Genomic DNA, 27504 nt, shown 5'->3' on the forward strand with positions numbered 1-27504 from the left:
GGTCAAGGAGGGGTGGGTAATGGGTTAGGAGCCTGGGGTTGCATAAATTAAAAAACAAGCAGTGAGGGGCGCTTACATGGTTTTTTTTTTTCTGAAAATCTTTCAACAGGTCGACGATGCCTTTTTAGAGGCCTTTAAGAACTTACACATTGGAAGCCCTGTGGGAGTAAACATATCGTGCGTTAGCTGCCTTTGCTCATGTCTGAGACACAGATCTCAAGCCGAAAAGGACAAAATGGAAGAATGAACCATCTGAGACTCCCTCATGGTAGGGGGGTCATGGCATCCATTTTACAGGTGGCTGTAAAAGGTTGTGTTAAACCAGGCGATTAATAAAACTTATTTAAATGTGTTAATATGAATGTGTCCCCTTTTATACTTGTGGTAGTAAAAGACGGTACCAGTAACAGTCATGTCTACACAGACGGCGCTGTTAAAGAAAATATATTACGCCCCCGGGGAAGTTGGGAGCTTTGGCGGGGTCAACCCTCTTTTTCAAGCGGCCAGAAAGCACAGTAAAACTTTGAACAGAAGACAGGTAACAGCATGGCTTTCAGACCAGGATGCTTACACTTTACACAAACCGGCTCGAATACGTTTTAAAAGAAACAAGACCATTGTTTCAGAGGTGGATGCACAGTGGCAGGCAGATTTGGTGGATATGCACCGGTTCTCCAAACACAACAGCGGTTTTAAGTACATCTTAACAGTGATAGACATTCTATCCAATATGCCTGGGCCTGAGGCCTAAAAGACAAGACGAGTGGTGAGGTATTCAAGGCCTTTAAAGCTATTTTCAGTGAAGGTCGTGTGCCTCAAAAATTACAAACCGATCGGGGGAAAGAATTTTTAAACAAACCTTTAAGTGGATTGTTAAAGCGGCATGGAGTTCACCATTTTGTTACCAATAATGAAGTCAAAGCAGGGGTTGTGGAGCGATTTAACAGAACTTTAAAAACTAGGATGTGGAGATATTTTACAGCCCATAACACCTTTCGCTACATTGACGTCTTACCTGACTTTATAAAGAGTTACAACCAGAGTGTTCACAGAACTATACGTACCAGACCCATTGATGTTAACCCTTCAAATTCTTTGAAGGTATGGAAAACGGTTTACGGAGATAATTTTCAAATAAAACCAGTTGTTGCCCCTTTTAGAAAAGGTGACCACGTGAGACTATCTAAAACCAAAGGCGCTTTTGAAAAAGGTTATGAACAGACGTTTACCGATGAGATATTCATAGTGGATAAAGCCTTAACCAGGGACCAGAGACCTGTATACCGCTTAAAAGATTACGAGGGTGAGGCAGTTACTGGATCTTTTTACCCTGAAGAATTACAAAAAGTAAACCCCAAACGAGACAGGATTTACAGGATTGAAAAAGTTCTAGCATAGAAAGGAAAAGGGAGAAAAAAGCAGCTACTGGTGAAATGGTTGGGGTGGCCTGATAAGTTTAACAGCTGGGTGGAAGCTTCTCAACTCTGTGACATCTAGACACAAACAAACAAAAGATTCCTTCTGCAAGGACAGAGAGAGAAGTGAGTGACGGCGGGTTTTACATTACTTTGCCCAGCAATGCCAGCTCTGCAGTTTTTCCCCAAAACACCATTTCGAACTTTACAATACGGCTAATTAAGCCCTTGGATCTCCTGGGTGCCTGGGAGGTGGGGTTAGTGGAAATACAATACCCGCACAGCTGGAATACTATCAATGAAGACACCCCTTTCAAAATCACCTTTGGAGCTACAACGTGGAATTTTATCCTACGACGAGGTTATTACTCGACCATACCCGAATTACTGGAGCATATGAACAGCAACGTGGCTCGGCATTCCGGACCGCCTGAGGTGGTCATGAACTACGACCCTGTGAGTAGAAAAGTGAGACTTAAATCTTCCGATTTTATGTACGTGTTTTCTACTGGCGGGGAGCTAGCTAACATTCTGGGTTTGGGCCACAAATGCAACGTTCAAAAATTCCCCTTCTCGGCAGACATCACAGGCGGTTTTAACTCCTTGTATGTATACACGGATATCGTAGAACACCAATTTGTGGGGGACTTTTCTGTTCCCCGTTACGCTGCGCCCCTGTCCGAGGAAGGAACAATGAGTTTGTTACCATTACCTACGACAAACCTCATTACGTCCCTGTCAGTAAACACCACATCGACACCATCACCATTGAAATAAAGACAGACCAGAACAGAGATGTCTCATTTCGCTTCGGCAAGGTGATCGTCAAGCTGCATCTGCGGCCACGGAGAGAGCAAGGTTTCTAAAAAAAGCAAAACCCTATTATGGCGATCCCAAAAAATTATGGCGACCCCACCATCTACAGAAACTATTACAAAGCCCAGGCTGGATACGCCCTTCCTGGATATCATGGAGCCCCCGTGATGTACGGGGCGGGTGTGGGTGGAATATTTCGTAGCCTCTTTCGAAAAGCCGTACCGCTTTTGAGGAGGGGGCTAGAGATTATTAAACCCCACGTAAAAACCGCCGCTCAAAACATAGCTAAAGATGTGGTAGGTCATGTCTCCCGTGCTGTTCTGGAGAAGGTGGGGAATACAGCTTCACAGGAAGGATCGGGGCTGATGTACATTAAAAGGAGGAAGAGAAAGAGAAATACGTCATACCCGCGACGCACAGGTCCCCCGAAACCCTTTAAAAGAAGGGCTTTGACACGCAGGGCCAGCCATAAGCGAAAGTCCAAGAGGAAGCCTGGGCGAAAGAGGAGACGCGCTTTGCCTGGTAAAAGAGACATATTTTAATCAACATGGCTTTTGTTCACTGCAGGTCTGAAGAGTGCACCAAATCCGAACTAGACTTGTTTCAAATAGCCCCTACGCAGACCAGCATCGAGAAAAGCATCTACATCGAGGTGCCGCCTCTATTGGCCATTACGGAGTCTGCCCCCATTGACTTTTTTATAGCAGGGAATGGCATAGATTATATGGATTTAAACAACACGCTGCTGTACCTGTGTTGCAAGATTGTAAAAGGAGACGGAACTGAACTCGCCGTGGACGCCGAAGTGGGTCTGGTGAATTACCCCGTGGCCTCTATTTTCAGTCAGTTGGATGTCACGCTGAGAGACCGCCTCATAAGCCAAAGCAACAACTGCTACCCTTACAGGGCCTTTATAGAATCGGTGCTCAATTACAGCGACGACACCCTCGCCACGCAATTTTCCGCCGGCCTGTTTTACAAAGACACTGCTGGACAACATGAAGAAACAGAGTTGGATGGAGGGAATCTAGGGTTTGTGAGGCGTGCAAAGCTGACGGCCAGGAGCAGAACGGTAGAGCTGCTGGGCCATTTACACAGCGACCTGTTTTTTCAAGAAAAACTTTTGTTAAACAGACTGGATGTGAAAATTAAACTGACGCGCAGTAAAGACGCTTTCTGTTTAATGGGCAGTGCGGCTGAAGGCTTTAAACTGCGCATTGTATCAGCATCCCTTTTTGTGAAGAAAGTACAGGTGGCCCCGGGAGTCCGTCTGGGGCACGCGGAGGTCCTGCTTACCGCTAATGCTAAATACCCTGTGGACCGCGTGGGAATGAAAGTGTTTAGCATCCCCGCGGGCAGCAGGGTCAGTAACCAGGAGAACCTGTTCTTGGGACAGTTACCCAAAATGCTTGTCCTAGGGTTTGTGGATAATGATGCCTTTAGCGGAAGTTACGCTAAAAATCCCTTTCATTTTAAACATTACGATATTAATTTTGTGGCCTTGTATGTGGATGGTGAACAGATACCGACCAAGCCTCTGCAACCAGACTTCGAGGCAGGACGCTGCATGAGAGAATACATGAATTTGGTACAGACAGCTGGTAAACACATGAAAGATCGTTCTCTGTTAATCGACCGTGAGGAGTTTGCACAGGGTTACACCTTGTTTGCCTTTGACCTGTCTCCCGACCAGGAATGCGCTGATCACTATTCCCTGATTAAAACCGGGAACCTGAGAGCAGAAATACGTTTTGGGAAGGCTTTAACGGTTACCCTCAATATGATTGTGTACGGGGTTTTTGACAATGTCATAGAAATAAATCAGAGGAGAAACGTTCTGTTTGACTATATGTGAACATGGACACCGTGGAGCTCTCACGTGTCTTATCAACGGACCCTTACACGAAAAAGAATTTCTTAGATGTGTTCCCTTGCGATTGGCTCCCAGGAGGCAAGCTGTCTCAGAGACCCCTAGGCTTGGTGGCGAACACGCATCCACACAACCAACCGGGTGAACACTGGCTTGCCTTGTATCTGGCGGAGCGTAACCGTGGAGAGTTTTTTGACTCATATGGGCACTCCCCGAACAGTGTGTTGTTTCCTAAAAGCATTATGAAATTTTTAAACAAAAATGCCACAGACATTGTGTTTCACAATAGACAATTACAAGACCCCCGCTCTGTCGCCTGCGGCTATCACTGCGTGTTTTTCTTACATCATCGTAGCAAGGGTTTATCTTTAGATCAGATTTTAAATTTGTATTCTAACGACTTAGTGCAAAACGACCGGATGGTGATGAATTTTGAAAAAAGTAAATTTAAATTCTTGGGCATGCCTAGCCTTGCTCAAAACATGTTTCAACAAGCCCAGACATGTGTATCTTGCAATGATTTTCATAGCCATGTTACCCAATAAAGCACCCCAGGTGAGGGGTTTAAAGACAAACGATGTTTGGTGTGGTTTTTTTTTTTTTTTAAACCAATTGAGGAAAAAAGTACACAGATTTTTTTTTTAAATTATAGAAATGTTATATTTAAAGCAAAACATTACCAGTTTTTTTTTAAAAATTAGAATGTGAAAAATGTTACACACTGAGCCATTCGGCTCTTTTAGCCAATTTTCATTTTTTAGACGGCAAAAAAGGGGTCACGGTTTCTCGATCCACCCCGGTGTCAGCAGTCGAGGCCTGGAGGCGTTCCAAAAGATCTCTGTTGGCCGCATTGCCCACGACGGAAGATGGTATGTTCAATTCCGCCATGGCATTCATAAACACATCCCATCCTTTAGGTACATGTCTGCTAGGAACAGAGTGAGTCTGGGTGATGGCCCTGACTAAGTCAAGCACGTTAGAACCATTAACCACAGAGCCTTTGTACACAAAAGACCCTTTATCGTTCCACAAAGAGATTTTTATCCTGGCCCAGCTTATTTAGCAATACTATTGCATTTTTCTTATAACGCTTATTTACGTTATCCAACATCTCCTGAGCAACAGAGTCTGAGTTCTTTGGTGTTTCTGGGGGTTTGGCAGTCACACTCTGTTCCTGTTCCGGTAGAAACAGACTTATTTTCCCTTTATCCGCAGCGCTCTGCTTCACGTACATGAGGTACCTCTGAAGCACGGCGCTGTAAAGTTTAGCCTTTTCGTATTCGGCCAAGTCAGTTCTTTGAAGAACAGACTTCATTTCAGCATCCAGTAAGCGAGTTGCGGTTGTTCTGATATTTTCCTCTGCCGGAGGGGGAGCCCTTAATTGCTCCAACTGGCGGCTGGGCACCAGGTACATTTTTTCTGCATACTCCATTATCGATTAGTTAAAAGCCCCGTTATCAGAGGGATAGCAAAACTTAACAGAGGTCCAATAAACCCCCCAGACTGCTTTACCAGATGCTTTTTTCTTTTAAGTGAAACCCTTTTATTACACAAAGTTTTTATAAGCGTGCGTTTCTTTTTCAGTACACGCACTTGATTCTGTGTTAAAGGAACGTTTCCTTTTAAGGTATTGAGCGCTATTTCTGAGATGGCCGCTACTAGATCATCAGAGGCTGAACACAGTATAGCCCTCCTTTGCTGTGGGGACGATTTGCTAAGTAATTTTAAAAGGCCCAGGTTTCTTTTCAAGCAGCTAGACATGTTTTCGGTAGCAGCCCCGGCTGTTAAAAAGGGGCCTGCCGATAAGTTCTCTCTTTTTATACCCGGCTGTTCTTTTCAAAGTATAAACCGCCGGCCAGTCTGGAGGGAAAAGACCAGTTCTTAGTCTATAAGCTTCTGGTGTGGAAGCATTTAAATCCACCACCAGGTAGCCGTAAGGTTTTTTGGTAGCATCCTCAAAAGCTTCTAGAAAGAATTGAGCTTTGCCGGGGTACATTTGCCGAGCGAGCGTAGCGATTTGTCATTTATCCCTTGGGTTTTTGAACAGAACCATGTACTTTGTGTTTAGGTTAATCGTGCGACTCTTTTTTCCCTGACAAAATACGTTTTGAACTATATACATAATGCTCAGGTTTCTGTGATGCACGTACTTGGTAAAAGCTTTCTCGATTTCATCACTTTCACAAGCCGAGTTCATCAGATCGTCTATGATAATCATATTTACTTTATTAGTAGGAAACAAACCGTCATCGTCAAAAGCCTCAGGCAGACCCTCCACAAAATTGATAAAGGGATATTTACAAAGCAGTTCTTTATACAGAGGTTGCCAACAACTGTAACACCACACGATATTCTCAGGCATAACAGAGAGTGTGTGTTTGGCATTATCCAACACGTTTTTTATAAAGTAACTTTTCCCGCAGTTGCTAGGCCCCGCGAGAATTGCAGAAAAGGGGTGTTTCCACCTCGTATCCATTTTTTTTTTCTCAAAAGCTGTAGGGCAGGGTTTTAAAACCTTCTCCTAGGACCCTTTTGTTGTAAACCACTTTGTGTGTCTTTTTAAGGGTTTTTGTTTCTATTTGCCACTGGTTTTTGTTTCTTACGATAGAGGGCTGCTGCACCTCTATCTTTTTTGAGGTGTTTTCTTGCAGACCCGTGCAATAGTCCAAGACTAGATCTTTCAAACTGTCGAAGTTGATCTTTTCGCAGTTTGCTACGTTTAGGGTAATACCTTTGACTTTCATACAGGCCTTTCCACCCGATAGCTTATACCCATAGGTTTTTGGGCCTGCCGACACAAACTCGGTGATGTGTTGATCTGGCGGAATTTCGCTCGTGAGGTCCCCTAAATAATCCCCCAGAGGGGGATTCCAGTCACCCTCCCTTTTCACAAAGATCACCGAGTCAGTGTTGTGGTACAGGCACCGCTCTTGCAAACCGTCTAGGAGACTGTATAATTCTAAGCAGGCATAAGCGGTGGTGAAACAGGCTATGAAAACATTGGTATTGCCAGAGACAGAGTACCGTTCTTTTGCGTGCTTCCACGACACGCACGCTGTTTCATCATCGATAAACTCGCAGGATGAAACCTCATAATTGGGGGAGAACAGATACTGCAAAAGTTCGTCAGGGTCTCTCACGATGCTGGTGTTGGGTAGGTTGGATCTTTGGCCGAATTTACCCCACAGAGAATTTAAAAACAGTTTAGCGATTTGGCGTTTAGCAGGGTTTGATCTGATTTCGTGTTGGCGTAAATGCACGCCTTCTTTCTGGTAGAAATCGCTAACGTACTTATTTTGTTTTTCCTCGTCTGTGCACCAACTGGGATACCCTGAAGCCTCTTGTTTCTGACGGAGGTGTAATTTTATGTACTCTGAAAAGAGTTTATCAGATTTTTCATTAAAATGCCAGATTTCATAGATCTTAGCCACCGCGTACCCCTTCGCTATGGCCGCGTTCAATTCCACCGTGCACCAAGTCCCCAGGATGGCCCGCTCCTCGTCAGTATGGGTGCATGTCTCCCGCTGCTCGGTTTCCGCACAGGTTCGGCATAGCGGGAACATAAGCTTGCCACCCACTCTGACGGGTAACAATGGGAAAAAGAGGCCTCGTGGGGGGTACACTTTAACTTTTGCAATTCCAAAATAATTTGCAAGGGGCCCAAATTTGTCATAGACTATATCGGGGTGTCCGATAGGGTATTCTTTGGTTTTGTTTACGAAAGGGTACAGGCTGCTAAAATCAGAATAGTGGATTTCTTCCCCAGGGTTAGGCTTGTAATATAGGCGGATAGTGTTTGTCCTCCCCCCAAAAAGAGCATCCCTAGGCATGAGAGGCTGGGGTAACCGGGCTCGGTTTAAAAAGTCTGCAAGCTCCCTGTCTGTTTCTTTCATCACCTCCCACTCGTGCTCCCAAAGAGTCCTCACTAAAAAACCAAGGCGTTTCAGATAGTCGGTCTTGAGCTGCGTCTTGTAATAAAGAAACCCAAAAGATGTCCCCGTCATAGGATTTTGTGTTTTTTCACAATAACAGGTGACACAGCCATGGAAAAAACAACCGTTAAACTCAAAGGCTGTGCGTACCCCATCAACATTGGCATAACTGTCTAAAAAGTAGGGGCCTACCTGTAGTTCTCCACCCTGTAAAGCGTGCCGTATTTGTATATTTTCTTTGTGAGAGATATACAACAGCCACTGAATAGATGGGGTCGAATATCTCTTTCTGCCTGTGATAGTTGTCTGGAGGGAGAAGAGCTACCGTGTTAGGCTCCAAAAACATAAACCTGTACATAGCCATGCAGACAGATGCCAGTGTTATGTACCGGAATGGATCTAAATACAGTTTTATCTCAGTGAATTTACCAGGTTCTTTCTCTACTATATCTCCCTTCTCCGTCATTTTCATAATCTCTTTTCTGTATAGGATACAGGCCTGTCTCAAAATTTTTACATCCTGCTGACAGTAATACGCGAGCTCTTTTTGCAAGTCAAACACCTCAGAGCTGTGGTCCTGATACCAGTCGAGAAACTCTGCTTTTTCTCTGGGCATCGTGCTTTCTACACCATAGTGCTCCATACCGGGCACAGGCCCCACGTAATTTTGATTTTCTAACGTGTTAAAAAAGTGTGGAAAATACCCTTTGCACCCTTCAAACCCCATCGCCTGCGGTAGCTTGCTAAGCTTCATGGGCAAGAAGTTTAAAGAGTCTATAAAACGAATGCCCAGGGCCTTAACTTCCACGCACATTAGTTTACTACCCTGAGTGATCAGTTCTAGGCCCATCTTTTCCTTGAGTAACTGTTTAACAATAAAGTATGCATCATAACCTTTAGAATTGTGTGCTAGGAACGTGTAGTCCCGAAACGCTTTGCCAATAAAGGTCTTCACAAACACATAAAGACACTTATCGCCCTTAAATTCCCAGGATTTTTCTGCCTTTAGGGACATAGCAAAAATGTAATTGGGAGTGTGCACCCCGGTCTCCTGCATGCATTCAAAATCATAAAAAATATACTTTTCTGAAGATTCAGGCTTTCTAAGGCTGTCCATAAAACAGAGGTGGCCGTCTACATCACCAACGATCAACTCCTGACACTGCTTACAACAACAACAACAACGAGTCTGGTGGCACCTTAAAGACTAACAGATTTATTTGGGCATAAGCTTTCGTGAGCAAAAACCTCACTTCTTCGGATGCATAGAGTGAAAGTTACAGATGCAGGCATTATATACGGGCACATGGAGAGCAGGGAGTTACTTCACAAGACTGCTTACAACGTCTCCCTTTACACCTATGCCGCTTGTCCACGTAAGACTGACACTTCTCACACAAAGTTTTAGACAGGCATTCAACTTGGTTTTTTGATGCACAGTCGATATGTCTGTCTAAACACTCTTTAGACCGACAATACAGTCTACAGCTAGGACACCGCTGCTGCTCACCCACGCTGTCTGAGCACGTTACGCTCAAGCAGAGGCGGCAATGATACCTGCAAGAGTGGTCATGGCTGTACACCATGTGGCAAAACTCACAATTTTTCGCTCTGAACAACATTTTTACATCCAAAACCCCATAGTAATGCTCATCGTGCAACAGGATAAAATAAGTCTTGGGGTACACTGTGCCCCCCGTTTTAAAAAAACCCCAGCCGCCTTTCGCCGTATACAACACCACCTGTATGTTAACTCCTAAATGCTGTTCAAACTTTGCTACGTCACTGAGCATAACCTTTTTTTGATCTGACCACCCCAGTTTCTCATGTAACTTTCTTGCCTCCGCTAACAATTCCGCGTCCGTAGGTTTACGATCGGACATGACGGCCAAGAGCCCACCCGCAAAACACAAATTGGTACCGGTGTAAGTCAGGTCTACTAAACACTGTCTCTTTTTATGAATAATTTGACTATTAAGGATAGTATTTAAAACTCTAGGAGCGCCCCCACCCCTGTTTTTTACAACTGTCACAACAAGGCGCAACGTCCCATCAAGATGCAACTCTCTATTGCTCTGTAGCAGTTTTGAGGTCTGATTTAAAAAATCCTCAGCAGACAGCTCATTTCTAGTTCTTTTGACCGAAAACAAAGAATTAGTTAAATTACGGCTCTCTAAACTTAACTCAACATAATCATCAGGGCCTACCCTACCATTAATGTCATCGAGCACTAACTGTATTCCCCGGTGTATGGCTTCACCAACCTGCTGAGCTGAATTTATTTGCTCAAGATTGACAAAACGAAATTCCTCACAATACACCGACCCCCCAAATCTGGATACTTCATGTTGCCAACTTCTCACTCTCTCCATATACACCTCGGCATTTTCGGGGTTACTTGGGGGTTCCTCTACGGGATCATTAGCGGCATCTTCTACATCAGATGCTATTTGAGAGTCAGACTCTGAGGTGCCTCCATGAGGGTCATTGGGAGTAGAACGGGACCCATCTAGAGAGCCCTCTGGGGAATTTGCTAAACCAGAGTCTAATTCCACCTCCCCATTTTCAGACAAGCCAGTTTGAGAGCCTCCAGTAGGGGACATCTCTTTTTTTTTTTTTTTTTTTTTTCCTCATTACCTCTTTAGCCCTTTTTAAAATTTTTACAACAACCCGGGCCTGGAACTTTTTGGCAGCCATCTGTTTATCCCCCAAACACTGTCCCCCCTTTTGTTTACACATAAACTGATGTGTACCCTGGAGGGTGTCCCTTTTACCCAGGCCCCTTTTTACGACTAGTCATGCCTGCTCAGAGCCACCCTTTCCATCCCTTATGTTTTTCAGCATGGCTCTGAACCAAGCATCATATTTTTCCCCATTTCTTTCTAGAATCCCGTTCTTTTAGCCTACCTGAGGATATATCCTCCACCACTTTGAGGGAAGCCTTAAGCCCTTCCCAACTACTAAAATATGGGGGAGCTGGGACAAGCTTATGGTTTTGGGAGAATGGTTTGTCAGTTCTTGGTTTTTTATTCACAACCCCTAGAGCGCATGCTCCGGGTTTGTGAATGTGGGCGTTTTTGCTCACAGTTTCCTCAGGGCTTGGTGTGGTGGTGACCGCTGAGGAACTGGAGTGCTGGTTGTGTGATTGCAATACCTCAGCATCGCAGAAGCTTTTAGTCCATGGTTTTTTAAACGCAGCCCTTAGAGCACATGCTCCGGGTTTGCGCACATTCAGAACCCCTAGAGTGCGTGCTCTGGGTTTGTAAATGTGTGTGTTTTTGCTCACAGTTTCCTCAGGGCTTGGTGTGGTGGTGGCCACTGAGGAACTGGAGTTGTGGTGGCGTGGTTGTTTTTTACCAGAGTCTTTTGTTTTGTCCTTGGATTTGACGTATATGAGGTTTGGACCGCCCGGATGTTTCAGCTGCACTCTTGCGCTGTTTTGCGTTGTTAAAGGTCTCAAAGCAGATTTCTGGTTCGTTGGCAGTTCTGGAGGAGATGTCCTTGTATCTCTGACTACAGCATTGTCAGAAAAGTTGCCCAGGCCTATGACAGGGGAAAAACAACATTTTACAAAAACTAACCTTTAGCACCTCTCTCACCCACACCTATGTATTTACTTAAAATACAAAACCTCATAGAACAGCCAAACCAATAAGCAAAATATATTTACAGGGCTTCATCCATCCATCAGTCACTGATGCTGGTGAATTTTCCTTTTCAGCTCTCTCTTTCCTTTTTCTTTTCAGCTTGTTTTCCCTCTGGTCTAAGGATCTCTCATGTTTTGACTGTACTGGGGAGCAAACAACAACATGATTATAAAACACATGAAACCGTCTTGTAAACATACATTACACTTACTTCATTAGGGTGTTTTTCTATTTAAAAAGTCATAGCTTTACAACAAAATAATCCATTTCAGGCTGTACAACAAACAGGTTTTTTAAATACATCTCATTTTGCAGAATAAAAACCAAAACGGCTTTTAAAATCCATTTTGCAGAAAAACCCTTGTTAGTTTAAAAGCCACATGGTTTGTTCTAACCCCAGCCATGTGCCTTTGGTTTAGTTAGTAGCATCCACCCCCACAGTGCCTTAAACCCATCACATTATACACAGTAAAAAAACAAACAAACAAAAAAAAACCCTGTGCCAAGTACTTTAAAAAACCTCTGCCTTGCACACACACACACACACCAGCAGCTTTATAAAACACACCAAACCAAGTTTGCAGCCATATACTTTTCAAAAACCCCACATGCATTTAAAAGCCTGTTGCAAAAAAAAAAAAGGTTCCCTTTCACTATGGGATAAAGTGTTGCAGGCACATGGTTGTTCTGTTCCCCCTCGTGTGTGCTTAAGCCTTCAGGTTCAAGAACAAGCAAAAAAATGTTAGTTAGTATTACCACCAAATGCCTATGCAGCCTGTGTAATACTTTTGTTAATTCAACAGTATTAAGCACAACTATAGTTAAAATGTTTTGTTTTTGTTTTTACCTTGGCCTGGTGGTAAAATGCAGATCACAATGCAATAAACATAGGCACCATTATTTACTAAAACAGCCTGGGCAAAAAGTGGCCTTATATAATATATAGTTTCAGAGTTAAAGACAGCAAGTCTTACCTCTTTTTGCAGTCCAGCAGCTATCCAAGTTGAAAAAGGACAAACTGCTGCATACCTGAGGTTTTTATACCCTCTTAGCCCATTGTTAAACAAAAATTCAACATAGTTTGCTAACAGGTTAATTTAATGACCCCACCCATAGCATTCCCTTTTGTGATTTGGGATAGTGAAACCAGTTTGTCTGGGTGTGTGTGTGTATGGTTAAAACCCATTCAGTTTAAAAGACTAAGGATGACTCAGTGGTTTAAGCATTGGCCTGCTAAGCCCAGGGTTGTGAATTCAAGCCTTAAGAGGACCACTTAGGGCTAGTAAAGGCAGTTCTATGAGATAAGTAAATCTCCATATTAACTCTGTTGTACTCAGACACATGTCTGAACTAGCCTTGGTTGTTTTATTGTAAGCACATTTTTAGGATTTTTTCCCCTTCCCCACCACAACATACATTTCAGCTTTTTGCTATACACACACACACACACACACACACAAAACACAAGAGCTAATTCTCACAAACAATTTATTTTTTTTATTTAAAAAACATACAGCTTCTTAAAAACAAAACCAAGATGCTTTATTAAAACTTTTTAGCGCACTTAAAGGCCAAAGGCCTTCTAACAAAACACAAATAGTCACAAGCCCCCCTTTAAAAAAAAAAAAATTTACAGCTACCAAGTTTTATATGGCATGTTTGTCCCCTCACCATTCTCTAACTTAATCCTTTTAGATTTCTTACAAATAGTTTTTTTCTTAAGCAGGGTTTTGTAACTCTTTGTGCGAACTAGACGGTCAATTTAATGCTCTAAGCAGGCATCTTCCGGTTTGTTCATTTTCCTTAGAACACGGTCAGGGTCTGCACTGAATTGCACAGCATTTATCAAGGTCACCCCTTGCGCTAAATGTTCTTGGGTTAGGCACAAACATTGCATACCATAGCCTATGGCAACAACAGTGTTTAATAAGCTTTCCAAACACAGCTCAGCACACAGGCCCCGGAGCTTGCAGTTTATATCCACTGAAGTCCAAGTCACACAATCATGGTGCCTTTGGCCTGGCGCATCTATGACACAGCCCTCACAATCTTCAGAAAGCTTTTCCCTAAGGCAGTGCTTAAGGATAGCATAAACAGCAACGCGTACAATAGTCCTCATGACTTTTTTATGCTCACGATGTGGCACTGGCTCAGTTAGTTCTATGCCAAGCCGCCTCCTAAACTCCTCATAGCCATCATCCTCAGAGTCCTCTTCAACAACTCGCATTGGCACTGAGCAAAAACATGGTGGGCCCAGTTCATCTTCGCTGCTTGATGCATCGCTGTCCGGGTCCTCTAGAAAGGCATCGTTGAGCTGTTAAAAAAATTTTCAAAAAAGAAAACGTGTAAGCACCCCCGCTGCTTGTTTTTTAATTTACGCAACCCCGGTTCCTAACCCATTAACCACCCCTCCTTGACCGCCACTTCTTAAGCATTCATTTACCTGAGCGCCGTCTTTTCCGTTCGCTTTGTCCGCCGGTGACTCCCCTGAGCCGCAATCGCCTTCCACCTCTGAGGGGATGGACAAAGAGAGGCTGTCACGCTCACCGGTCTGCCTCACGAGGGTTTCGGGGTTGGGTTCCGGCGTATCCATCAATGGCTGGGCCAAAGGGCTCCCCTCGGTCGCTCCCTCCTCCTCCTCGGAACTGTCGCTGATGTAGCGCTTTCTCCACGGACGGTCAAAGACCCTCGGGGGTAAAACAAAGTCCGAAGTTCTCATGGGGGTGGTAAAGGAGTCCATGTCTCCTCTCAGCAGCCTTTCCGCGCTTTCGAAAACACGTGTCCTTGGTAAGAGATGGCCGCCTCCTCTGTCTGGCGCTGGAACTTATGGGGTAATGGTGCTGCACTCTGATTGGCGGAGGGCCTTGGGGGGCGTTCTTAGCGGGGTCACACAACTCCCTTTTGGAGGGGTCACCCCAACCCAAAAGTCACCCTAATTGGTCAAAATCTCCTCTCGGGGCGGTCCTATCGGGACGAAACCCCTCCTGATTGGTAGAGGGTGGTGGGGGGAGTTCTTAGAGGGGTCACATGACACATCTTGCTTCCAGCCAGGTGGCACCTCGACCCCGGAAGTAATACCCTATGGGGTGGAACTTCCGGTGACAGATGGGTGGGGCCAAGTGGTCAAGGGGAGGGGCTTAATGGGTCAAGGGGCGGGGTTAGGGTTTGATTGATGGTAGGGCCCTTATACTACATCATCGTCAAAAGCCTCAGGCAGACCCTCCACAAAATTGATAAAGGGATATTTACAAAGCAGTTCTTTATACAGAGGTTGCCAACAACTGTAACACCACACGATATTCTCAGGCATAACAGAGAGTGTGTGTTTGGCATTATCCAACACGTTTTTTATAAAGTAACTTTTCCCGCAGTTGCTAGGCCCCGCGAGAATTGCAGAAAAGGGGTGTTTCCACCTCGTATCCATTTTTTTTTTCCTCAAAAGCTGTAGGGCAGGGTTTTAAAACCTTCTCCTAGGACCCTTTTGTTGTAAACCACTTTGTGTCTTTTTAAGGGTTTTTGTTTCTATTTGCCACTGGTTTTTGTTTCTTACGATAGAGGGCTGCTGCACCTCTATCTTTTTTGAGGTGTTTTCTTGCAGACCCGTGCAATAGTCCAAGACTAGATCTTTCAAACTGTCGAAGTTGATCTTTTCGCAGTTTGCTACGTTTAGGGTAATACCTTTGACTTTCATACAGGCCTTTCCACCCGATAGCTTATACCCATAGGTTTTTGGGCCTGCCGACACAAACTCGGTGATGTGTTGATCTGGCGGAATTTCGCTCGTGAGGTCCCCTAAATAATCCCCCAGAGGGGGATTCCAGTCACCCTCCCTTTTCACAAAGATCACCGAGTCAGTGTTGTGGTACAGGCACCGCTCTTGCAAACCGTCTAGGAGACTGTATAATTCTAAGCAGGCATAAGCGGTGGTGAAACAGGCTATGAAAACATTGGTATTGCCAGAGACAGAGTACCGTTCTTTTGCGTGCTTCCACGACACGCACGCTGTTTCATCATCGATAAACTCGCAGGATGAAACCTCATAATTGGGGGAGAACAGATACTGCAAAAGTTCGTCAGGGTCTCTCACGATGCTGGTGTTGGGTAGGTTGGATCTTTGGCCGAATTTACCCCACAGAGAATTTAAAAACAGTTTAGCGATTTGGCGTTTAGCAGGGTTTGATCTGATTTCGTGTTGGCGTAAATGCACGCCTTCTTTCTGGTAGAAATCGCTAACGTACTTATTTTGTTTTTCCTCGTCTGTGCACCAACTGGGATACCCTGAAGCCTCTTGTTTCTGACGGAGGTGTAATTTTATGTACTCTGAAAAGAGTTTATCAGATTTTTCATTAAAATGCCAGATTTCATAGATCTTAGCCACCGCGTACCCCTTCGCTATGGCCGCGTTCAATTCCACCGTGCACCAAGTCCCCAGGATGGCCCGCTCCTCGTCAGTATGGGTGCATGTCTCCCGCTGCTCGGTTTCCGCACAGGTTCGGCATAGCGGGAACATAAGCTTGCCACCCACTCTGACGGGTAACAATGGGAAAAAGAGGCCTCGTGGGGGGTACACTTTAACTTTTGCAATTCCAAAATAATTTGCAAGGGGCCCAAATTTGTCATAGACTATATCGGGGTGTCCGATAGGGTATTCTTTGGTTTTGTTTACGAAAGGGTACAGGCTGCTAAAATCAGAATAGTGGATTTCTTCCCCAGGGTTAGGCTTGTAATATAGGCGGATAGTGTTTGTCCTCCCCCCAAAAAGAGCATCCCTAGGCATGAGAGGCTGGGGTAACCGGGCTCGGTTTAAAAAGTCTGCAAGCTCCCTGTCTGTTTCTTTCATCACCTCCCACTCGTGCTCCCAAAGAGTCCTCACTAAAAAACCAAGGCGTTTCAGATAGTCGGTCTTGAGCTGCGTCTTGTAATAAAGAAACCCAAAAGATGTCCCCGTCATAGGATTTTGTGTTTTTTCACAATAACAGGTGACACAGCCATGGAAAAAACAACCGTTAAACTCAAAGGCTGTGCGTACCCCATCAACATTGGCATAACTGTCTAAAAAGTAGGGGCCTACCTGTAGTTCTCCACCCTGTAAAGCGTGCCGTATTTGTATATTTTCTTTGTGAGAGATATACAACAGCCACTGAATAGATGGGGTCGAATATCTCTTTCTGCCTGTGATAGTTGTCTGGAGGGAGAAGAGCTACCGTGTTAGGCTCCAAAAACATAAACCTGTACATAGCCATGCAGACAGATGCCAGTGTTATGTACCGGAATGGATCTAAATACAGTTTTATCTCAGTGAATTTACCAGGTTCTTTCTCTACTATATCTCCCTTCTCCGTCATTTTCATAATCTCTTTTCTGTATAGGATACAGGCCTGTCTCAAAATTTTTACATCCTGCTGACAGTAATACGCGAGCTCTTTTTGCAAGTCAAACACCTCAGAGCTGTGGTCCTGATACCAGTCGAGAAACTCTGCTTTTTCTCTGGGCATCGTGCTTTCTACACCATAGTGCTCCATACCGGGCACAGGCCCCACGTAATTTTGATTTTCTAACGTGTTAAAAAAGTGTGGAAAATACCCTTTGCACCCTTCAAACCCCATCGCCTGCGGTAGCTTGCTAAGCTTCATGGGCAAGAAGTTTAAAGAGTCTATAAAACGAATGCCCAGGGCCTTAACTTCCACGCACATTAGTTTACTACCCTGAGTGATCAGTTCTAGGCCCATCTTTTCCTTGAGTAACTGTTTAACAATAAAGTATGCATCATAACCTTTAGAATTGTGTGCTAGGAACGTGTAGTCCCGAAACGCTTTGCCAATAAAGGTCTTCACAAACACATAAAGACACTTATCGCCCTTAAATTCCCAGGATTTTTCTGCCTTTAGGGACATAGCAAAAATGTAATTGGGAGTGTGCACCCCGGTCTCCTGCATGCATTCAAAATCATAAAAAATATACTTTTCTGAAGATTCAGGCTTTCTAAGGCTGTCCATAAAACAGAGGTGGCCGTCTACATCACCAACGATCAACTCCTGACACTGCTTACAACAACAACAACAACGAGTCTGGTGGCACCTTAAAGACTAACAGATTTATTTGGGCATAAGCTTTCGTGAGCAAAAACCTCACTTCTTCGGATGCATAGAGTGAAAGTTACAGATGCAGGCATTATATACGGGCACATGGAGAGCAGGGAGTTACTTCACAAGACTGCTTACAACGTCTCCCTTTACACCTATGCCGCTTGTCCACGTAAGACTGACACTTCTCACACAAAGTTTTAGACAGGCATTCAACTTGGTTTTTTGATGCACAGTCGATATGTCTGTCTAAACACTCTTTAGACCGACAATACAGTCTACAGCTAGGACACCGCTGCTGCTCACCCACGCTGTCTGAGCACGTTACGCTCAAGCAGAGGCGGCAATGATACCTGCAAGAGTGGTCATGGCTGTACACCATGTGGCAAAACTCACAATTTTTCGCTCTGAACAACATTTTTACATCCAAAACCCCATAGTAATGCTCATCGTGCAACAGGATAAAATAAGTCTTGGGGTACACTGTGCCCCCCGTTTTAAAAAAACCCCAGCCGCCTTTCGCCGTATACAACACCACCTGTATGTTAACTCCTAAATGCTGTTCAAACTTTGCTACGTCACTGAGCATAACCTTTTTTTGATCTGACCACCCCAGTTTCTCATGTAACTTTCTTGCCTCCGCTAACAATTCCGCGTCCGTAGGTTTACGATCGGACATGACGGCCAAGAGCCCACCCGCAAAACACAAATTGGTACCGGTGTAAGTCAGGTCTACTAAACACTGTCTCTTTTTATGAATAATTTGACTATTAAGGATAGTATTTAAAACTCTAGGAGCGCCCCCACCCCTGTTTTTTACAACTGTCACAACAAGGCGCAACGTCCCATCAAGATGCAACTCTCTATTGCTCTGTAGCAGTTTTGAGGTCTGATTTAAAAAATCCTCAGCAGACAGCTCATTTCTAGTTCTTTTGACCGAAAACAAAGAATTAGTTAAATTACGGCTCTCTAAACTTAACTCAACATAATCATCAGGGCCTACCCTACCATTAATGTCATCGAGCACTAACTGTATTCCCCGGTGTATGGCTTCACCAACCTGCTGAGCTGAATTTATTTGCTCAAGATTGACAAAACGAAATTCCTCACAATACACCGACCCCCCAAATCTGGATACTTCATGTTGCCAACTTCTCACTCTCTCCATATACACCTCGGCATTTTCGGGGTTACTTGGGGGTTCCTCTACGGGATCATTAGCGGCATCTTCTACATCAGATGCTATTTGAGAGTCAGACTCTGAGGTGCCTCCATGAGGGTCATTGGGAGTAGAACGGGACCCATCTAGAGAGCCCTCTGGGGAATTTGCTAAACCAGAGTCTAATTCCACCTCCCCATTTTCAGACAAGCCAGTTTGAGAGCCTCCAGTAGGGGACATCTCTTTTTTTTTTTTTTTTTTTTTCCTCATTACCTCTTTAGCCCTTTTTAAAATTTTTACAACAACCCGGGCCTGGAACTTTTTGGCAGCCATCTGTTTATCCCCCAAACACTGTCCCCCCTTTTGTTTACACATAAACTGATGTGTACCCTGGAGGGTGTCCCTTTTACCCAGGCCCCTTTTTACGACTAGTCATGCCTGCTCAGAGCCACCCTTTCCATCCCTTATGTTTTTCAGCATGGCTCTGAACCAAGCATCATATTTTTCCCCATTTCTTTCTAGAATCCCGTTCTTTTAGCCTACCTGAGGATATATCCTCCACCACTTTGAGGGAAGCCTTAAGCCCTTCCCAACTACTAAAATATGGGGGAGCTGGGACAAGCTTATGGTTTTGGGAGAATGGTTTGTCAGTTCTTGGTTTTTTATTCACAACCCCTAGAGCGCATGCTCCGGGTTTGTGAATGTGGGCGTTTTTGCTCACAGTTTCCTCAGGGCTTGGTGTGGTGGTGACCGCTGAGGAACTGGAGTGCTGGTTGTGTGATTGCAATACCTCAGCATCGCAGAAGCTTTTAGTCCATGGTTTTTTAAACGCAGCCCTTAGAGCACATGCTCCGGGTTTGCGCACATTCAGAACCCCTAGAGTGCGTGCTCTGGGTTTGTAAATGTGTGTGTTTTTGCTCACAGTTTCCTCAGGGCTTGGTGTGGTGGTGGCCACTGAGGAACTGGAGTTGTGGTGGCGTGGTTGTTTTTTACCAGAGTCTTTTGTTTTGTCCTTGGATTTGACGTATATGAGGTTTGGACCGCCCGGATGTTTCAGCTGCACTCTTGCGCTGTTTTGCGTTGTTAAAGGTCTCAAAGCAGATTTCTGGTTCGTTGGCAGTTCTGGAGGAGATGTCCTTGTATCTCTGACTACAGCATTGTCAGAAAAGTTGCCCAGGCCTATGACAGGGGAAAAACAACATTTTACAAAAACTAACCTTTAGCACCTCTCTCACCCACACCTATGTATTTACTTAAAATACAAAACCTCATAGAACAGCCAAACCAATAAGCAAAATATATTTACAGGGCTTCATCCATCCATCAGTCACTGATGCTGGTGAATTTTCCTTTTCAGCTCTCTCTTTCCTTTTTCTTTTCAGCTTGTTTTCCCTCTGGTCTAAGGATCTCTCATGTTTTGACTGTACTGGGGAGCAAACAACAACATGATTATAAAACACATGAAACCGTCTTGTAAACATACATTACACTTACTTCATTAGGGTGTTTTTCTATTTAAAAAGTCATAGCTTTACAACAAAATAATCCATTTCAGGCTGTACAACAAACAGGTTTTTTAAATACATCTCATTTTGCAGAATAAAAACCAAAACGGCTTTTAAAATCCATTTTGCAGAAAAACCCTTGTTAGTTTAAAAGCCACATGGTTTGTTCTAACCCCAGCCATGTGCCTTTGGTTTAGTTAGTAGCATCCACCCCCACAGTGCCTTAAACCCATCACATTATACACAGTAAAAAAACAAACAAACAAAAAAAAACCCTGTGCCAAGTACTTTAAAAAACCTCTGCCTTGCACACACACACACACACCAGCAGCTTTATAAAACACACCAAACCAAGTTTGCAGCCATATACTTTTCAAAAACCCCACATGCATTTAAAAGCCTGTTGCAAAAAAAAAAAAGGTTCCCTTTCACTATGGGATAAAGTGTTGCAGGCACATGGTTGTTCTGTTCCCCCTCGTGTGTGCTTAAGCCTTCAGGTTCAAGAACAAGCAAAAAAATGTTAGTTAGTATTACCACCAAATGCCTATGCAGCCTGTGTAATACTTTTGTTAATTCAACAGTATTAAGCACAACTATAGTTAAAATGTTTTGTTTTTGTTTTTACCTTGGCCTGGTGGTAAAATGCAGATCACAATGCAATAAACATAGGCACCATTATTTACTAAAACAGCCTGGGCAAAAAGTGGCCTTATATAATATATAGTTTCAGAGTTAAAGACAGCAAGTCTTACCTCTTTTTGCAGTCCAGCAGCTATCCAAGTTGAAAAAGGACAAACTGCTGCATACCTGAGGTTTTTATACCCTCTTAGCCCATTGTTAAACAAAAATTCAACATAGTTTGCTAACAGGTTAATTTAATGACCCCACCCATAGCATTCCCTTTTGTGATTTGGGATAGTGAAACCAGTTTGTCTGGGTGTGTGTGTGTATGGTTAAAACCCATTCAGTTTAAAAGACTAAGGATGACTCAGTGGTTTAAGCATTGGCCTGCTAAGCCCAGGGTTGTGAATTCAAGCCTTAAGAGGACCACTTAGGGCTAGTAAAGGCAGTTCTATGAGATAAGTAAATCTCCATATTAACTCTGTTGTACTCAGACACATGTCTGAACTAGCCTTGGTTGTTTTATTGTAAGCACATTTTTAGGATTTTTTCCCCTTCCCCACCACAACATACATTTCAGCTTTTTGCTATACACACACACACACACACACACACAAAACACAAGAGCTAATTCTCACAAACAATTTATTTTTTTTATTTAAAAAACATACAGCTTCTTAAAAACAAAACCAAGATGCTTTATTAAAACTTTTTAGCGCACTTAAAGGCCAAAGGCCTTCTAACAAAACACAAATAGTCACAAGCCCCCCTTTAAAAAAAAAAAAATTTACAGCTACCAAGTTTTATATGGCATGTTTGTCCCCTCACCATTCTCTAACTTAATCCTTTTAGATTTCTTACAAATAGTTTTTTTCTTAAGCAGGGTTTTGTAACTCTTTGTGCGAACTAGACGGTCAATTTAATGCTCTAAGCAGGCATCTTCCGGTTTGTTCATTTTCCTTAGAACACGGTCAGGGTCTGCACTGAATTGCACAGCATTTATCAAGGTCACCCCTTGCGCTAAATGTTCTTGGGTTAGGCACAAACATTGCATACCATAGCCTATGGCAACAACAGTGTTTAATAAGCTTTCCAAACACAGCTCAGCACACAGGCCCCGGAGCTTGCAGTTTATATCCACTGAAGTCCAAGTCACACAATCATGGTGCCTTTGGCCTGGCGCATCTATGACACAGCCCTCACAATCTTCAGAAAGCTTTTCCCTAAGGCAGTGCTTAAGGATAGCATAAACAGCAACGCGTACAATAGTCCTCATGACTTTTTTATGCTCACGATGTGGCACTGGCTCAGTTAGTTCTATGCCAAGCCGCCTCCTAAACTCCTCATAGCCATCATCCTCAGAGTCCTCTTCAACAACTCGCATTGGCACTGAGCAAAAACATGGTGGGCCCAGTTCATCTTCGCTGCTTGATGCATCGCTGTCCGGGTCCTCTAGAAAGGCATCGTTGAGCTGTTAAAAAAATTTTCAAAAAAGAAAACGTGTAAGCACCCCCGCTGCTTGTTTTTTAATTTACGCAACCCCGGTTCCTAACCCATTAACCACCCCTCCTTGACCGCCACTTCTTAAGCATTCATTTACCTGAGCGCCGTCTTTTCCGTTCGCTTTGTCCGCCGGTGACTCCCCTGAGCCGCAATCGCCTTCCACCTCTGAGGGGATGGACAAAGAGAGGCTGTCACGCTCACCGGTCTGCCTCACGAGGGTTTCGGGGTTGGGTTCCGGCGTATCCATCAATGGCTGGGCCAAAGGGCTCCCCTCGGTCGCTCCCTCCTCCTCCTCGGAACTGTCGCTGATGTAGCGCTTTCTCCACGGACGGTCAAAGACCCTCGGGGGTAAAACAAAGTCCGAAGTTCTCATGGGGGTGGTAAAGGAGTCCATGTCTCCTCTCAGCAGCCTTTCCGCGCTTTCGAAAACACGTGTCCTTGGTAAGAGATGGCCGCCTCCTCTGTCTGGCGCTGGAACTTATGGGGTAATGGTGCTGCACTCTGATTGGCGGAGGGCCTTGGGGGGCGTTCTTAGCGGGGTCACACAACTCCCTTTTGGAGGGGTCACCCCAACCCAAAAGTCACCCTAATTGGTCAAAATCTCCTCTCGGGGCGGTCCTATCGGGACGAAACCCCTCCTGATTGGTAGAGGGTGGTGGGGGGAGTTCTTAGAGGGGTCACATGACACATCTTGCTTCCAGCCAGGTGGCACCTCGACCCCGGAAGTAATACCCTATGGGGTGGAACTTCCGGTGACAGATGGGTGGGGCCAAGTGGTCAAGGGGAGGGGCTTAATGGGTCAAGGGGCGGGGTTAGGGTTTGATTGATGGTAGGGCCCTTATACTACTCTTGTGCTTCAGGGCAGGGGACAGCAACTCACAAAGTTCCAGGAAAGTTCCTTTACCCATCCTAAAGTTTCGCAGCCACTGTGATTCATCCCAGACCTGCAGCACTATACGGTCCCACCAGTCCATGCTTGTTTCTCGGGCCCAGAATCGCCATTCCACAGCATCAACATGACCCATTGCCACCATGATGTCCACGGCGCGGGGTCCCGTGCTTTGTGAGAGGTCTGTGCCCCACTCAGACTTAATGTCCTCACCACGCTGCCGTAGCCTCCTCGCCCAATTTCTCAGCATCTGACTCTGAAAAAGGCGGAAAATAAGGTGCGAGGTGTTGACAACGGCCATAACTGCAGTGATGATCGCAGGAGGCTCCATGCTCACAGTGCTGTGGCGTCCGCGCTGTCACTCACCAGAAAAGTGCACGAACTGATTGCCCGCCGGCGCTTTCAGGGAGGGAGGGCGGGAGTGACGGTTGAATGACGACAGTTACCCAAAACCACCCTCGACACATTTTTTGCCCCAGCAGGCATTGGGGGCTCGACCCAGAATTCCAATGGGCAGTGGGGACTGCGGGAACTGTAGGATAGCTGCCCACAGTGCACCGCTTCCAATGTTGACACTTGCCCCGTTACTGTGGATTCACAAAGTTGAATTATTGTCCTTAGTGTGGATACACACGTTCGACTTTGTAATATCGGTTCCACAAATTCAATTTAAGTAAAATCGAACTACTCTCGTAGTGTAGACATACCCTAAGTTATGAGTTTTAACAGGGTTTTTTTCTTTTAAACCGCAGCACTGAATGGTACTCTAAAATTGTTTTCCAAACATTCTTAAACTCCCAGTTTATCCCCCGCTGATGTTCATTGTGAAAAGTATTGCAGGTCTAATAATAATATTTGGCACTTTTGTAATTCACTGTCCAACATGCTTTTTGTGTCCTCCTCTGGTGGATTTTTAGAGGATAACTGTACAGCTACCAGCTAAGGGAGTTATATCTTGAACTCAAGTAGTAGAAGCTCATGCTTTTAAGTCTGGATGGCTCGGGTTCAATACTTGGTGACTAGCTATGATGGAGGTTGCTAATTTATAATCCCCTTAATCAGAAGTTCTGAATATGCTTTGTTGTAGGCAGAACTAGCCTATAGTTAAGCAACCGAAAATTTAGAATGGGAAGAGTTGAAATGTTGGGAAGCCTTATAATTCTGCCAATCTGGAACGAACATCCCATCTGAGGGGGCAGGGAGAGAGGAGAGTGAGACAGGACCAGGAAACTGGGACAAGGAATCCAGAGCGGTAGCGGGGGGCAGTTGAAATCAGATGAGGAGCTGGGGTGGGTTAGACAGCAATAGGATAGACATAGACTGGAGAGGACGGGGAAGAAGGGTCTTTGACTACTCAAGGCCACTCCGTTCGCTGAACATTTGATTCACGGGAAGCAGGGGAGGGGGACAGGCAGGGGGCGGAGCGTTCAGGGGAGGGGGCGGAGTTGGGGCGGGGACTTTGGGGAAGGGGCAGAGTTGGGGCGGGGAAGCAGCGGAGTTGGGGTGGGGCTGGGCCCCTTGGAGTGTCCTCTTTTTCCAGGACTGCAATATGGTAACCCTAGTCTATGCTGAGAGGTGCTCTGTGCTTCTGAGATGGGACACTCTCAGGAGCCCTATGGCCTCCCCACCAGCCTGTATCTGGGGGGTCTCCAGCCAAGTGTGCCCCTGCCCATCACACTGGAGTCAGGGAGCCCAATCTCCGGGGCCTGGGCCTGTCCAGGTGGAGGTCGTTTAGCTCGACCCTTTCAGACGCCCAGGGGATCACAAGCAGCTCAGAGCACGGCTGGTCCCTGAGGGCCACCTGGATGAAGAAGGTTCCTGTCCCAGATCTCCTGCTGCCCCAAGGGCTCTTCACTCTCTTTCTGCACAAATATTTGCTCTCTTCATGCTGTTAGAAATTCTTTCCCAGTCACCCATGTCAGCGGTTTGCCGGGATTACAGCGTGTGCTCCCGAGAGCCAGCGCTGGCATCCCTCCAGACTCGCTCAGGGAGGCTGTGTAAACATTTCGAGACGCCCGCGAGGCCAGAGGCAGGGGCCAAAGTAAAGTAATTGTAAGAAATTCCCATATGCATCATTAGCCTCCATAACTGGGATTGTGTGGCTGCAAACGGGGGCGGGGGGCAGAGGGGGCTGTGATGAGTTGGAGCCACATCTGTATAACACATGCACTCCGATTGCTCTTGGGAAGTGGTGTTATGAAATACCGCTGTATCATGAGTTCCTACGTGTATGTGAAACCACCACTGCTGACAGGGCCGGTACCATGTACACCCCACACAGGCGCAAAGGCAAATGCTTAAGATTAATAATGGTGCTTAAACCTCACAAAACGCTATGTTATAAAAAGCAGTAGCATCCTTAGAAAACCCCATTTAGCTGATTCCTCTGACGGGAGGGGGGAAGTAGGAGCAGTGGAAAGTTACCTGGGGGAGAACAAAAGAGGCCAAGTGCTCGGGAGTGGGTAGGGGTGACGCTGGCAGACCAGGTGCCAGCTCATGCCAAGGTGGCCAGCAAGGGGTGTCTGCTCGGATCTGTGACAGGCCACTCGCGGTGCCCAGCCTGCTCGTCCCTCGTCCATTACTCGCTGGATCAATGCTCTGCAGGGGCCGTGCTGTGGCCCCCGTGGGATGTGTGACTGGAAATCAGGCTGGGGAGCGCACAGAGAACATGGCAGGGTTAGCTAAGGGCGGGGACGTTCTGTGAGGTTCCCAGTTCCTAGTGCCACCCCCGACCGGGCAGAGGTTGTGTGGAACCATAATTACCCTCACAAAGCAGGGTCTGAATGAGGGACCCTCAGGTCCACACCAGAGCCCCCTGCCACTTGTGCCAGCGCGCTCTACCAGGCACCACACAGCTGTTTGCTAGCGAGCAGTAGGATGCTGGGAGCCAGGACACCTGGGTTTCATACCTGGCTATGGGAGGGGAGGGTGGGCTAGTTGCTAGAGCAGTGGTTCCAGGTGGGACAGCCAAGCCCATAGAATTGGCATACTCCAAAGTGGCTACCCAAGTGACTGAGCTTTGAGTCCAGACCAGGCCCCAACCTGGCCTACCAAATTTCAAGCCATTCTGACTAGGCGTGTGGATTTTAGAGACGATGTGAATTTCAGCACTGAAGAGATACTCGGATGCAAGTTGGATGGTGGAAGAGGCTATTGCCTTCCCATCATTCCTGGCCAGCCCTAGGACAGAGCTAGGGGTTAACCCCACTGCTCACCTTGTCCAGGCTGAAAGCTGACTGCCCATTCCCTGGCTTTAGGGAGGGGTGGGGGGAGGCTGGAGGGGGTGATGTGCATTCTGGGTGGATGCACCTGTGTTCTTGGTTGTGGGGGAGCCCTTGCACGGTAACACAACGGCGTCTTGTCTACGCTAGTTTGTGGAGCAGCGGCTCAAAGGAGAAGATGGGCAGCTCGACGGCCAGGTCCTCAGCTGGTGGCCAGGGAGCTCTGCTGGTTTACTGCAGTGGAGCGTCACTGACTGCGACGGCAGCGGATCAGGCCCAGGAGTTATACAGAGACGCTCGTTCTGTTGCCTGGCTGGCTTTGGCTCTCCCCTGCTGCCTGGAGAGGCGCCATGCTCTCATTTGCTCGCCTCTCTCATCCTTCACGTCAGGTTTTGGTCCTCAGACCCCTGGGGCCCTCTGGACACCCCGCTGCTGCGGCTGCTGCTGGTTCTTCTCTTTCACAGAAAGCGCCTTCAGTGCTGCCTTAATTGACACCTCTTGAGCCATGAAGCCCTCACCCTTGGGACTGTCTGGATGTCAGATGAGAACATAAGAATGGCCCTAATGAGTCAGACCAAAGGTCCATCTAGCCCAGTATCCTGTCTACCGACAGTGGCCAGTGCCAGGTGCCCCATAGGGAATGAACAGAACAGCTAATCATCAAGTGATCCATCCCCTGTCGCCCATTCCCAGCTTCTGACAAACAGAGGCTAGGGACACCATCCCTGCCCATCCTGGCTAATAGCCATTGATGGACCTATCCTCCATGAATTTATCTAGTTCTTTTTTCAACCCTGTTATGGTCTTGGCCTTCGCAACATCCTCTGGCAAGGCGTTGCACAG

At 45.8% G+C, this 27504-nt stretch overlaps 2 protein-coding genes across 3 annotated transcripts in view; both read right to left on the bottom strand.

Moving 5' to 3' along the window:
• The window catches only part of LOC103305706 (C-type lectin-like), a 118205-nt gene that overhangs the window by 40705 nt on the left and 49996 nt on the right, over nt 1–27504 (bottom strand). The gene's annotated exons all lie outside the window — the stretch shown is intronic.
• LOC135982891 (uncharacterized) lies at nt 4760–27429 on the bottom strand. Its single transcript, XM_065591460.1, has 7 exons — nt 22649–27429; nt 21180–22519; nt 20229–20348; nt 14124–20101; nt 12655–13994; nt 11704–11823; nt 4760–11576 (listed from the first exon to the last, which is right to left on the bottom strand). Exon 7 carries the CDS (start codon nt 8103–8105, stop codon nt 6588–6590), a length of 1518 nt encoding a protein of 505 aa, XP_065447532.1. The 5' UTR covers nt 8106–11576; nt 11704–11823; nt 12655–13994; nt 14124–20101; nt 20229–20348; nt 21180–22519; nt 22649–27429; the 3' UTR covers nt 4760–6587.

This window comes from Chrysemys picta, chromosome 1 (assembly GCF_011386835.1).
Source record: "Chrysemys picta bellii isolate R12L10 chromosome 1, ASM1138683v2, whole genome shotgun sequence".
Taxonomy (NCBI): Eukaryota; Metazoa; Chordata; order Testudines; family Emydidae; genus Chrysemys; species Chrysemys picta.